The sequence below is a fragment of the Podarcis muralis genome, chromosome 15 (assembly GCF_964188315.1).
Source record: "Podarcis muralis chromosome 15, rPodMur119.hap1.1, whole genome shotgun sequence".
Taxonomy (NCBI): Eukaryota; Metazoa; Chordata; class Lepidosauria; order Squamata; family Lacertidae; genus Podarcis; species Podarcis muralis.
In genome coordinates this window covers 20,237,532-20,250,948 of record NC_135669.1, presented here as the reverse complement: position 1 = coordinate 20,250,948, position 13,417 = coordinate 20,237,532, and the positions used below count along the sequence as shown (strand labels likewise).

At 43.0% G+C, this 13,417-nt stretch overlaps 1 protein-coding gene across 7 annotated transcripts in view; it reads left to right on the top strand.

The window, feature by feature from the left end:
- The window catches only part of DIXDC1 (DIX domain containing 1), a 75,337-nt gene that overhangs the window by 23,996 nt on the left and 37,924 nt on the right, over positions 1-13,417 (top strand). For 6 of the 7 annotated variants that reach the window (XR_013390911.1, XM_077919731.1, XM_077919732.1 and 3 more), the window contains 2 exons: positions 9,457-9,586; positions 11,872-11,997. Coding sequence is in view for 6 of the 7 variants with exons in the window: in XM_077919731.1 (XP_077775857.1) it covers positions 9,457-9,586; positions 11,872-11,997 (256 nt within the window). In the remaining variant the exon portion in view is untranslated. Of the gene's footprint in view, positions 1-1,613; positions 1,768-9,456; positions 9,587-11,871; positions 11,998-13,417 lie in introns of those variants that run through there. The other variant, XM_077919733.1, reaches the window with a different exon arrangement.

The window sequence follows — 13,417 nt, the reverse complement described above, 5'->3', positions numbered from 1 at the left end:
CGCGTGTGCCAGGGGCGGGGCGAGCCAGGGCAGGATGCTCCGTGGGGCCTCCGAGGAGTCTGCCTGCCTCCTCCCACTTACCTGCCTGACAGCTGAGGGGCAGGTGGCGGGCAGACAGTTTGGGGCAACGCGGAGCCTGTGTGCACCCAAGCCACTGCATAACTCTCAGGAGAGATGTGCGACTCGGGTGTGCTGCAGGCCCCGCAGTGAGTGCTGCCAGCCATTTTGTCACTCCCCTCAGTGGTGACACCCGGGGCGTATCGCCCCCACCGCACCCCCTTCCTCCACCCCTGGTCCTACATTTGGTGAAACTCACATTGGTCAAGCACTCTCACTGGCCAACTCTGGTCTTGATAATTCCTTTTGTTGGTTTCAGGATGCAGGATCAAGAGGGAACAAAGGAATACATAATGATATTTATGGTCTCTTGTGTCCAGATAGCTTTTAGTGACAGGTTCCTTGGCACAATGAATTGCAGAACAGCCATGTACTTAACATCTTTGGGAAGCTGGAAAATGAGGCAGTGAGAATGTCAAATATTGTCTAATTTGTCCTAATTTTCCTACCATATAACAGCCTGTCCTCAGCTTGTGGATTGGAGGGGTGACCTCTCTGTTGGAGGGGATGGATAACTTGTGTATCTTAAAGGGACAGGCAAGGACAAGATGGAATCATGCCTCATCATGCCCTCACCAGTTCTGCACACAGTCGCCCTCCCAGCCATAAAGCAGATGTGCTACTTTTGACTGAGCAACGTGACCAAGGACAAACAAACCCTAATTCACAACTGCCCTGGATGATCCAGCCTTTTGTTTTTCTGCTTCTTTTATCAATATGGTGGTCTGGACCATCCATAAATGCCAGATTTCAGTCTCATCATCATTCTTGCTACAGGAATCACAGTACCTGCAATATTTGGCTTTACATAGGTGATTTCAAGTTTCTCAAAAGCATTTTCTTAAATTAATTCATAAGAGAAAACGTGCATGCAAAAGCGGTAAGGGGGTTCAAAAATTCCTTAGAATCAAGTTGAATAGGAGAAGCCATGCTTTTTATGTATTTTCATCTAAAACATTTTTTTTTTAATTCTGCAGAACTGCTAGGGGAAGCACCTGCCACTAGAAATATGAAATAAAACAGGCTTTATCCTTGCTGGCGAGACGTCTCTTTCCCCACCTATCTTAAGTCTGTGTCGTTATCAGTCCACTGGTGCTGCATCAAGATGAGTGCTGTGTATCAGTGCACTGGAGAATTGCTTCAGATAAATGATATTCGCACTTCTCCTCTTTAACTGTCGGGGCCTATTTAAAGTCATTCCGCCATCCCCCTACACTGGTGAATTCTCACTATTGTCTACGTACACCTATTAAGCAGGAAAAAATAAAACGGCAGCAATTCACAGCATGTGGTTCGGAACCTGCCTCTCTGTCTGTGTTAGATCATGTGAAAAACTAGTCCAGGCACACTCTAAGTCTGACCTGCTGTTTCAACTTGAGGGTTTAAAATAGCAACGATACAAGTGTAGTTGCATTGTATAGGTGCCATAAATGGTTGCAGACCTTTTGCTGGCTGCAAGAATGGTCCGCTGTGATTCAGCCGCTGAAGGTGCAGCAGGAGATCCGCAGTTCTTTTCTTTTAGAAACTTCTACGTTGACCTTAAAAGTATGTGAAGGACACGTACATCCAACAGGTTTAATATGAGGAAGGAATACTGCCTGAGAGATTGTACCTGAACAGAGCAGCTACTTTCCCATCTGTGGAGCTAAGGTAAAGCAGGCACTCTTTTGGAACGCAAAGCCGTGTTAATATAAATAGGATTATGCCTAACCCCACGACAATCCCACCAATCGGTGCCTTGTATAGTAACTCCTGCACTGAGAATGATACAGGGAGAAATTTGGACTTTGCTTTGGGGGTTAGCGCTTCTTTGCTCCAGTTTGGCCATTGGCCAAAGCTCAGAGTGATCCTAGAGCTATTAACAGTAGCAGATAATGAAGTAAATCTTTGAGGACTCAGGAGATGCCAGGTGAGGGAAAGTGGGGATTTTTTATTTTTTTTAAAGCACCTTTTGCCCTTACCTCTCCTGAATATAACTGTGATCGTTATGCGATCAGAAAGTGACAAAAGGGGGGAACCTTCAGGGAATTGTTAAATACTGTGCTGTTTGGAAATGTCTGAGCTGGAGCAGGGCTGCTTAGCCATGTCACAAGAAGCAATGTAATGAGACCACAGGGAGTTTTGCGCTCCATCAGAAGGACACAGGTGGATGTGGTGAACAGCTGGTGGGGAAAGTATTTAAACAAGCCACAGGAAGATGCTCTCTGTGCCAGGATATGATCATGCAATGATATTTTTCTCAGTGACGTCCAGTGCCATCCTTCTGCTTTTTCCATTGCTATTTTTATTGTTTAATATTTGTCTCATGCCAGGCTGTGTGATGTGCAGGACAGAGCAGTGATGTCATCCCCGACCAAAGGAGTTTATAATGTACAGTACATCAGTTAGATAGGATGATGGAGAGGTATGGGTCTGACAAGTAAATAGTGGAGGCAAGACTGACGAAAGTGGAGGTTTGTTCTGGGGTCTGGATACTTGTTTCTTAGAGAATAACCTTTGCAGTGGTCGATAAGGTCTTGCAGTCTGACGACAGGTGAAGGTGAAAGCAGAGTCTGCAAAAAAGGCAGAAGTGTTTGAACCCAGGACATCAGATTGCAGGATACAAAGTTTAATGTGTGACATAGTAAGGAAAGAGGCTTGAGGTTGAGCAGTTTGGGGTAAAGAGAAGTGTGTGTGTGTGTTGCTAAATTATTTCTGTCTTTCTATACAGCCCTTCATCAAAAATGAGCACACAGCAATTTACAACGAAATGAGGCCATGTAACACATAATGCATGATAAGCAGAAAACACTGGAAAAAAATACTCATAAAATACATAAATAACAGATTGGCAGAACCATAATCTAAAAATAACTTGACCCATTGGCCTTTAAAAGTCTTGACAGAAAAAGGTGAGCTTTTACCTGGCACCTAAACGGATTCCAAGTTTGAGCAAGACACATTTTTGTGGAGAGGGCATTTGGCAGACATGGAGCCACCACTGAAAAGGCTTCCCCACAGATTTCTGCATGCACTATGCGCCTCATTTAATGCAGAGACCACCAGGAGAGCTTCACCTGTTCCCTCTGTGTAATTTTCATGATGATCGTTCCACACCACACTGCAATTACATAGATTTATGGGTTGGCGCTGCAGATTCTGTGTATTTTGGGGAGCTTTTAGGTTGTAATGTGTATGTGTTTTGGATGCCTCATCTTGGCATTGGCCTGCAGGAAATAGCAGGTGCAGCTAAGCACTATAAAGAAGAAAAAGAACCCTAGAAGCTCTTCAGCAGGTAAAAGCATAATATAGGAAGCAATTCCTTGGTTCACTTGAAGTAGTTGGCAGTCTACAGCCTTAGAATATTGGCCTAAGGTGATTGCTGGGTCTTGATAACCAGCTGTGGAAGTAAGGGGAATTCATATTCCCTAAATAAAAAGAATGACGGGTAAAGTTTTAGTCTTTAAAGATGGAAGCTAGTAATTAGTCCCGTGAAGTAATTTTCCCTAGAGAAAGAACAGGAGCTGAGTTCGGCTTCATTGCTTGCAGTTGTATCCAGACATCATTATAATGTTTCTGATCGTGGTTAATAACCGCAAATGGGTTTTATAGGTGTTCTCTCCCCCACCCTATTCTCAGTTTGCTCTGTATCCATCCTTACAACCGGCCTGCTTTGTTTGCCGTCTAGCCTGATGAAGAATTCTGACGAAACCAAAACCGTGCATAATTTTCATGATATTTTGTTTGGACATTTATTTATAATTTTTATTTATGCTATTTGTTTTGCTGCTCCATAACAAAAAGTTTTCATATCTTGCCTTTCACCTGAGACCTGGGGCACAAAGTCTGCCTCTTGAACGGCTTACTGTACAGGGAATTGATGGATTTTACGGGTGGGGGGGTGGAACCCAAACTAAAATCAATGGAAAACTTAAGGAGCCAAGTTATGGATTGGTTGCAATATCACCAGATATATGACATATTTAAATTACACAGAAAGAATGGATTTCTGGACCAAAGCTCAAAACTTGAAAAAGAACTCTTACGAAATAAGGATAAACTTCTGTCTAAAATGTATATATTTTTTATTAAAATGGGAAACAAAAGGCGAGCTTGTTCAAGCTCTGGGCAATAGATATAGGACACAATATAGATCTTAAACTCTGGGAGAAACTTTGGAAATTGGGAAATAAATGTCCCATCTTCAGATGCTTTAAAAAAAAATTCAAATTAGGGAGTCCCTGAGTAACATATACAAAACACCAGCTTTCTATCTGTGGTAGATGTACCTTAACAACAAAGTTTGCCTCTTGAGCAGCTTGACGAAATCAAGCCAAGCCACACACACAATAGAATGGATTGGTTCTGGAGTTCCCTCTTGTGCTTGGACCAAGATTGGATTGGGAGCAATATGATTCCCTGAGAAATGCAGAAGGACTTCTAGACCTAGTGCAAGGTGCATTTATTAACATGGTGGTTGTTGTTTTTAAACAAAGGTGCAACTATTCTTAGTTTTTTTGACCCTAGATTCGGACTCTGTATATAACACTTTATGCTGTATTAACAGAACAGTTCATTGAAGATGTGCAGGACAGTTATGATGTAAGGAAGTGATCAAACCAAATGCTTTTCATTTTGACAGTTCAGAATTTTCATGGTTGTCCAGTGCCTCATGGTTTTCTCATTTCTGTGCATTTAATGCCACTCTGCCACTATTTAGCCATTAAATTTTAATGCCTTTTCATTTCTGTTGCCTGTTCATCTCAGCTGCCAGGAATGACAGGCTGCTGGGGATTTTTCATTCTGTAGGAAAATGAAATCTCTGTGGAATCTTGCAGGAAAGTCATAAGTGCGGAGAGAGTTCTAGACACATAATATGCCTGAAACTGCTGCAGGAAAGTCTGATGCTCTGAAGGGGAAAGATTATTGAAATTGTTAATTAAATGAGAGTCTGCAGCAACTGCAACACCATTTGCTTCTCTATTGAAGAGCAGCATCACTGTTTGATAGTAGCAGGAACTCATCTCCCTTTGAAAAGGACTCTCAAGGTAGAAAGTCGCAAAGGTTTTGAAGTGATTGGCCAAAAAATGAAATCATGTTAAAATTTCTGGGCATAATAAAAGATAATGCAAGTCAGAGCTATTATGGGAGGGAGCTCCTCCTCCAGGCAACCTATTTATTTGAGCATCTATCCTGATTTGCTTGCCCAAAGCTTATGCGGTCGTTAGACATTGTCCAGTCTTTATTGAGCATTCATTCTGATTTGTTTGCAGGGAGGATATATGTCAATGAGCATTCATCGTGTTTTGCTTGAAGTGTGTTCACACATCTTCCTGTTGATCATTTGTTCATCCCACACTTTTTAATGCATCCCCTCTTTATTTTTCTAACTGCAAAAAAATCAATTTTTAACAGATTTGTTGTACTAGGAGGGCAGAGCCCTTCAATTGTGCAAACCTAGCAATGACAAACCTAGACAGCATCTTAAAAAGTAGAGACATCATCTTGCCAACAAAGGTCCGTATAGTAAAAGCTATGGTTTTCCCAGTAGTGATGTATGGAAGAGAAAGCTGGACCATAAAGAAGGCTGATCGCTGAAGAATTGATGCTTTTGAATTATGGTGCTGGAGGAGACTCTTGAGAATCCCATGGACTGCAAGAAGATCAAACCTATCCATTCTGAAGGAAATCAGCCCTGAGTGCTCACTGGAAGGACAGATCGTGAAGCTGAGGCTCCAATACTTTGGCCACCTCATGAGAAGAGAAGACTCCCTGGAAAAGACCCTGATGTTGGGAAAGATGGAGGGCACAAGGAGAAGAGGACGACAGAGGACGAGATGGTTGGATAGTGTTCTCGAAGCTACCAACATGAGTTTGACCAAACTGCGGGAGGCAGTGGAAGACAGGAGTGCCTGGCATGCTCTGGTCCATGGGGTCACGAAGAGTCGGACACGACTAAACGACTAAACAACAACAACAAGACTTATGATAGCTGCCTGAATGATAGTCTGGAGGCATCCTATGATGCTGAGATCTTAGTGTTAATATGTCTGATAGGTCTACTATTGGTGCAGTGCTTTTAAGTGGAGCTAATCTGTAACTTATACCCACTTTGCAAACAGATGCAGAAGAAGCTGGGTGAAGTGGAGAGGAAGAGATGGGAGGCTGGGACGTTTGCAGTTTAAAATGTTTGTGTAGACACTTTTGGAAATAAATTGTTAATGTTAAAAACTGAATTTCTTTCCCCACGCAAAGGGTACAACACAGATTAACACCCAAAAGTCCTGTTGAAATCCATGGGCCAAAAACATTAAGTGTTTTTCTTAAATGTATAACTGATTTCAGTAGATTGTGTAGCATGGTCCTACACAAATGTCCCCCCCCCCCCCGAAGTAGGTCATATTGAATTTCAGTGGAACTTATTCTCTAGTAAAGTATGCTTGCAATTGCAACAGAATTAAATTCCGTTGGATTAAATTTTTAAAAATACATTTATTTTAAAGGTTTACCCAGCTATTCAGCTGTTAGAGTTTTATCGCAACATGCACCATAACACATTATTCATTAAAAAAACCCCTCAATTTCCATGCAACAGCTGTATAAAACGTATTTCTAAAACAAAATTCTAGAAAGCAACCTCCGCACTTGTAATTAATCCAACTTTGGAGTGATAGGTAACTCATTGACAAAAGTCCGGTAGAAAAGGAATGGTTTAACCAATTTCTTGAAGGCTTCTATAGACTGAAGCTGATGCGCTTTCCTGCAGAACACCAGGGAGGGTGTTCTGCAGGGAAGGTGCCACCACAGACAAGGCCCTGTTCCAAACACAGATGAGTTAAACCTCCACTAGGAGTTCAAAGCTGAGTTTCTCCATATGGTGACCCCACCACATTGTGGTGGCTCATAAAGGGGGAAAAACCCCACAGAATGCCTTGGGGCCAGGCTGCTTAGAGAGCTTTAACTGTTAAACCAACCCCCTTGAACAGAGCCAAGAAGCTGACTGGCAACCCTGAAGCTCCTTCAATATGTCTCCTCTGACCAACGCCACAGGCTGATGCATGTAATCAAAGGTACCCTCATTCCATCGCAGCACAGTTTTTCGCTGTCCTGTCCTTCACGGTTTTACTCTGCTCGCTTCTGGATTTTCTGCACTGTGTTGCATTGTGGCAGCCCACTCCACCCTCCCAGTGTCCCTCTGTTTTTCTGCTGAGCAGGGGCATCCAACAGACATCAGTGGCTGAACACCTTTCTGAGCAAGGCAGACCAAAACCATGTCCTGTTACGGCTGGAGTTGGATTTTTCTTGTCAAGATGATTACAAGTGGTGCTGTGATCAGACTTTGTGGCGGATGGGCTGCGTAGAAGCATGTACTGTGACTGACGTTGCTGAGATGGCTTGAAACCTGCCACATCGGCAGAATAACAGGGAGCTTAACAGAAAGGAAGGCAATATACCGTAAAAGGAATAAACTGGATTATGTCGCCTCAATGGCACAGGCTCTTGTCTGCCCCTAGGGAGTTCCCACCACAATAGGATTGCTGCTTGCCGCTGTACTGTAGGATGGAAACTATATATTTTCATGTTAATTAAACTGGTAAACACAGGTGTGTGTGTGTGTGTGTGTGTGTGTGTGTGTGTGTCCCGATATTTGTTACCTGTCAGTTAAGTAGAAAACCTCCAAATTGGTTAACAAAAAATCCTAAAGAATGCGCAAAAGCAAGTCAGATTTTTAAAATGCCCTACATTTAGGTACCAACCAAAGTGATTAGATGAGCAGAAGCCTGGGGGTGCAGGGAGGAGAAGGGTAATTGGGGCAATCCAAAAGTGCTCTGGGAGAGAGCCACCTTGGTCTGGCATCCAAGAACAAGGAAGGAAGAAGTGAGTCCAGAATCCTTAGGGAGAGAGTTCCACAGAAGACCCTATCTCATGTTCTCACTTGCTGCACAGCATGCTGCAGGACATGTGAAGCAAAGTTTCTGAGGAAATCTCAACACACAGTTGGGTTCAAAGGGGAGTAGGAAGTCCTTAAATACACATTTCAGAACAAGACGCATTCCAGGACCAGTCTTGAACGTCTTGTGACTTGCATGTTTTGGCTCCCAGACGCCGGTTTGCGAACGTTTTTTGGAAGCCAAACGTCCGATGCAGCTTCCGATTGGCTGTAGGAAGCTGCAAGAAGCTCCTGCAGCCAATCGGAAGCCGTGCCTTGGTTTCCGAACGTTTTTGGAAGTCGAATGGACTTCCGGAACAGATTCTGTTCGAGAACCAAGGTACGACTGTACAGGCTTCCCAACCTTTCTTTCGTTGATATCCTATTTCACATTCTTTAGTTTGCTACATCTCCATTGATTATCTATTCTTTTCTCCTTCCATTCATGATCCTTTATTTTGTCTGCTGCTGATCACAGATTTATCCCTGCTTGTAGATTTATCTTAATACCACTCCGTTTTAAATATACTTCAGATTGTTCCCACTTGCTTGTTACTATCTTTCCATCTATATTTCTTACTTTGGCTGTCGTACTTCCTAGTTCGACATAATCTATTAGTTTAAGCAGCCATTGGTCCTTTGTTGGGATGGCCTTCCCTTTCCACATTTTTGCGTACGCTATTCTTGCGGCTGCTGTTGCGTATAGAAATAAGTTTTTAACTTTGTTTGGTATTTCCTGACCTATTGCTAACAGAAACGCTTCTGGGTTTTTGGGGAAAGTGCACTTAAGCATCTTTTTTAATTCATCATATATTTCCCAGATTTTATTTTGTTAATTTGCATTGCCACCACATGTGAATTAAAGATCTCTCTGTATCTGAACATTTCCAACATAAATTTGATCCTCTTTTATACTCTCCAAAATGTATAAAAGAGGTGGCATCAATATTGATTCCATTATGGTGTCTGTTTATAGGGTTGTTGTTTTTTTTGTAGAGTGTGACCTGAGGCAACAATGGAACTGTGTGTACACCATGAGAAACAGTGTTCTGTGGTTTTACCTGCAATTCAGATAAAAGTCTCCGTCCATGGTGTTTGAAAGTGAAGTCTTAGTCTGGCATCCAGTGTGCACAAGAGTTACAGTGTGTGTGTGTTGAACCTCTGTGCATAAGTTTTTTTCGGTGACTTCAGCAGAAGGGGTAGCTCCTTGGTCTCCTCTTCATTTCTTGTGAACTGCTGAACACCTGGGTGTAAAGTCAGTGGGTGAGCCCTTGCATTTGCAGTTCATTGCGTATGTCAGGATGGACATGGTGTTTCAAGATTGCTGCCTTGTTACTCCCCCCCCCCCCATGCAAGGATGCAGTTGTGCAAAGGTTCTCAAGCAACTGTTAAGATGGTAATGGTGTGGTGTACTGCTTCCTCTTTTCCAGCAACAGCTGCAAGCATATGTGGCCTGGGTGAATTCACAGCTGAAGAAGAAGCCTGCAGTTAAGCCAGTCCAGGACCTGAGGCATGATCTCCGAGATGGCGTTGTCCTGGCTTCTCTCATTGAGATTGTAGGTCAGTAACATGGCGGGCAGAAGACACTCATTGTAACCATTGTCAGGGTTGTTTTCAACTGCACCCTCCTCCATAACTTGAATGAAGCTACTCTAGAGTGATGCACAATGGCTGAAGTGTGCTGTGAAGAAAGACTATGTTCATGCCTTCTGTCTCCAAAATAAAATAATATAAAATAATAAATCCATGATAGCACTTCACCAGAAATTTATCTAATATTGCTCCAGTGTGTTTGCCTGCACTTCCATTGCACTGTCCCTTGAGAGGAGCTCCCCAGTACCTGTTATGCTTGGACTGCTAAGGATAAATCTTTAAACTGCTGGTGGGAATGGCGGAACAAAACAAGAGGGGTGAATAGGTAGGGCTTCTTTAGTTTCACGTAGGCTCAAGACGTTTGCAACCAGGTCTCCACGATCCCCTGTCAGAAGAGAACAACCTGTGAATCCCAGAAGCAAACGTTCCTTACTTCCATATATGTCCCAATAGATGCCAGAATGCTTTTCATGACTGACAACCTGAGCCAAGATCCGTTTTAGGGAAGCGATGAAAGGATTTCCTTTACTCCTAGATCTATTATTCTTATTATTTAAAAGCAACAGTGCCCGCATTTAGGAAGAGCCATTCATACTGCTAGGACTGTAGAAACTTAAATAAAATTTGATCCCTTTTCTTGTCGTTTAAAAAGCAGAGTAGGAGTTGCATATATTGATGAGACAGAATGGGATTTCATTTGTAGGGGGTGGTAAATGAGTACCCACAAAATGGCACAGCAATGAGCTATATGCATCTGCATACGGTGGAGTAGAAAAACAGCAGGAATTTATTTTAAGGCTGCCTTTCTAACCTGCTGTAAAGATTGTTTGGAACTTTTTGGGCTGTTCCAAATCATGGTACAAACAAAGCTTTCAATACAAATCCTTAGTCAGCGTCCAGGCAGCTGAGAGAAGTCAATGATGGAAAGGGAGAGGTTTTGCACAAGTCAGCCACAAAGCAGACTCGCCCCAGTCCCTGCTGAAAATAAGTTTCCCAAACAGCTCTATGGCTTTGATAAATTTAGGTAAAGCACCAGCCACAAGCAATGGTTGTATACACCAGCAGAAGCATTTTAAGATGTTTTTAGGAGAATAAAGGCAGCATTAGTAGCAACAAAAAAGTTTAAGTTTGCTGCCATCCTATTACTTAGCCTATTACTTACTCAGTGCGACTTGCTTCTAAGTAAACATGGGTAGGAGTTACTGATTGATTCCATTTGTATATCACCTTTCTGCCAAGATGGCTTGAAATGTAGTATACTTTTTTAAAAGATGAGAAATGGGGCTCTCAGGATGGCAGGAATTCCCTACCTTGTATTTCTTTTAATCTGCCTCTCATCGGGGTGTTCATGTCTTAAGTAGCCCCTCAGAAGGTGGGGGAAGCTCGTAGGCTGTTGATGGTCCCATCAGCTCCCAGTTCTAGGTCTCTCTTCTACCTCTCTTTGGGTCACACAGGATTGGGCTGTAGAAGTGCTAGTCCCGCCCAAAAAGCAAACGTAAGTTCTAAGCAGTACAGTGGTACCTCTGGTTACGAACTTAATTCGTTCCGGAGGTCCGTTCTTAACCTGAGGTACCACTTTAGCTAATGGGGCCTCCACTGCCGCTGCCCCACCAGCGCACAATTCCTGTTCTCATCCTGAGGTAAAGTTCTTAACCTGAGGTACTACTTCTGCGTTAGCGGAGTCTGTAACCCGAAGTGTTTGTAACCCAAGGTACCACTGTACTGGAGTGGGACGAAAATAATATCTCTTTTTGCCCTGAAGGCCATGTTTGACCAATGTCTTATTCATGGTAGGTATCCTTGCCAGACAATGAGAGTATGTCTAAACTGTGATTTTATTTTTTCACAGGGCTTCCTTGGGTACTAATTTCTTTGCTGAGATACCACTATTTATTTATAAGGAGGAAATAGTAGGGTTTGCCATAACGATTGTTGGGATAATGCCACTCTTTTCAAAGGCCACATGGTGGAGTCTGCCAGCAGGAGGACATGACTGAATCCAGCTGATACAGCAGATAATGAAAGATCCCTCTTTGCCAGCTGCATTTAAGGGCGCAAGCTCTGTCTATTTATTCAAGTGTTCCAGTGCCCTAAGAGGATGGTGAAATCACAGCTTGTACTCCCCTCTGCCTCCGAGGAGAAGCAGCTGCTGAGGCTAACAACTATTCCCCTCCACCTGTAACAGCTCCAGTAGGCAGTTACTGTCACACAAGCTCATTCTTCTTGATAATTAGGTTGTGTCTCTTCCACAGCTGGAGAGAAACTGAATGGAGTGCAGGTCAACCCCGCCAGCCCTCAAGAAATGAGGGAGAATGTGGAGAAAGTCTTGCAATTCGTGGCATCCAAAAAGATTCGTATGCACCAGACATCAGCTAAAGGTGAGGGCTCTTTAGTTTGATGTGTACAAATCAATGAAATAGCATTGCACGTCAGTAGAAACAAGCATTCACCTTCCTCTTTGCTTTTTGCAAGCCGTGTTTGCCAGCATTTCCATTGCTGAGCACAACAAAGCATTCAGTGGAAAAGAAATATAAAAGGCAAAGCCAGATGCTGTTCCGTCTTCCTCTGGCATCAACATGAGTCACAAACATCACATGAATCGGGAGAAATGTTCTCCCAGTCTTGTGAGCTTCAGAGTGTTCTCGTTGGAAATACTGCTTACCTTGAGGCACTGGGTGTGGGTGACAAGGGGCACAGTGGCTTCTGTTGTTTCCAGGAGGAGAAGAGTGCAGCCCTACAGGCTGCAGATGTCAGCTGGGAACCCTCTGTACATATGGGGGGAAACAGTGGACTCTCTGTGACAACAGCAGCATTCCTGAGAAGCCGTGAGATGTTACCCAAGAGTTTGTACTAGCTTTTATATAAGCTGCATCAGGCCTCAGATTTTTATGGCACCCTGGGAAACCATCTGTTTCTTCTTTTTAACCAAGATTGGGTTTCCTACAATTTTAGGTGGAATCCTGGGAAACGATAAATAGGGTTTTCATGGTAAAAACTCCTTATGCTTAACCTAGCTCAGCTACTTTTTCAGGAAATTTGGCGCACCATCATACTTCAATGAAGACCAGACGATAGCAGGATAGAGGTAGGGCTGGGGCTTGGAATATTTCCGCCCCTGAAATAATATAGAATAAGTTATTCAGCAGCCTGGATAGAAGTGATACCGTTGTATTCTGGCAATTTTGTCTTGAGCACAATCACAACCTGGCAGGAATGGGTTTGTGAACTGGCTGCACTTAGGAGGAAGACTGCACAGCTGGAGGTACGGCATCCGAAATGCAGACTGATTTGTTAATATTTAAACCATTCCCAGGAGGTTCACCTGTTAACGTTAATGCTGGTTCTTGAAAAGCAGCAGCTTTGCTAATCCGCACAGACAGTGTCAGTTAGATTTTTTTCAGGGATTCTGCAGTTTGTTTCCCTTGGGTTTATCTAAACATTCAATGAACACTTACCCCCAGCCAGAGGATTGTAGTGTGTGTGTGTGGATGACGAGAGTGGTTTATAAATCAATAAAACTAAATAAATTCCCAAATGGTGTGAGCACGGGACCTGAAGTTTTCTCACAAGAGTTTCAGTTAGGTGGTGCCTGTGACACTTATATAATAATAATAAATAATAAATTTTTATTTATACCCCACCCTTCCTGGTTCAGAAAACCGGGCTCAGGGCAGCTAACAACAAATTTAAAACACTTAATTGTAGAAGCAGCATAAAAGACAGTATAAAAACATGCCTTAGCAATGTGCATTTCCCCCACATTCAGATATCTGTGCTTTAAAAGTACGATGCTTCGTA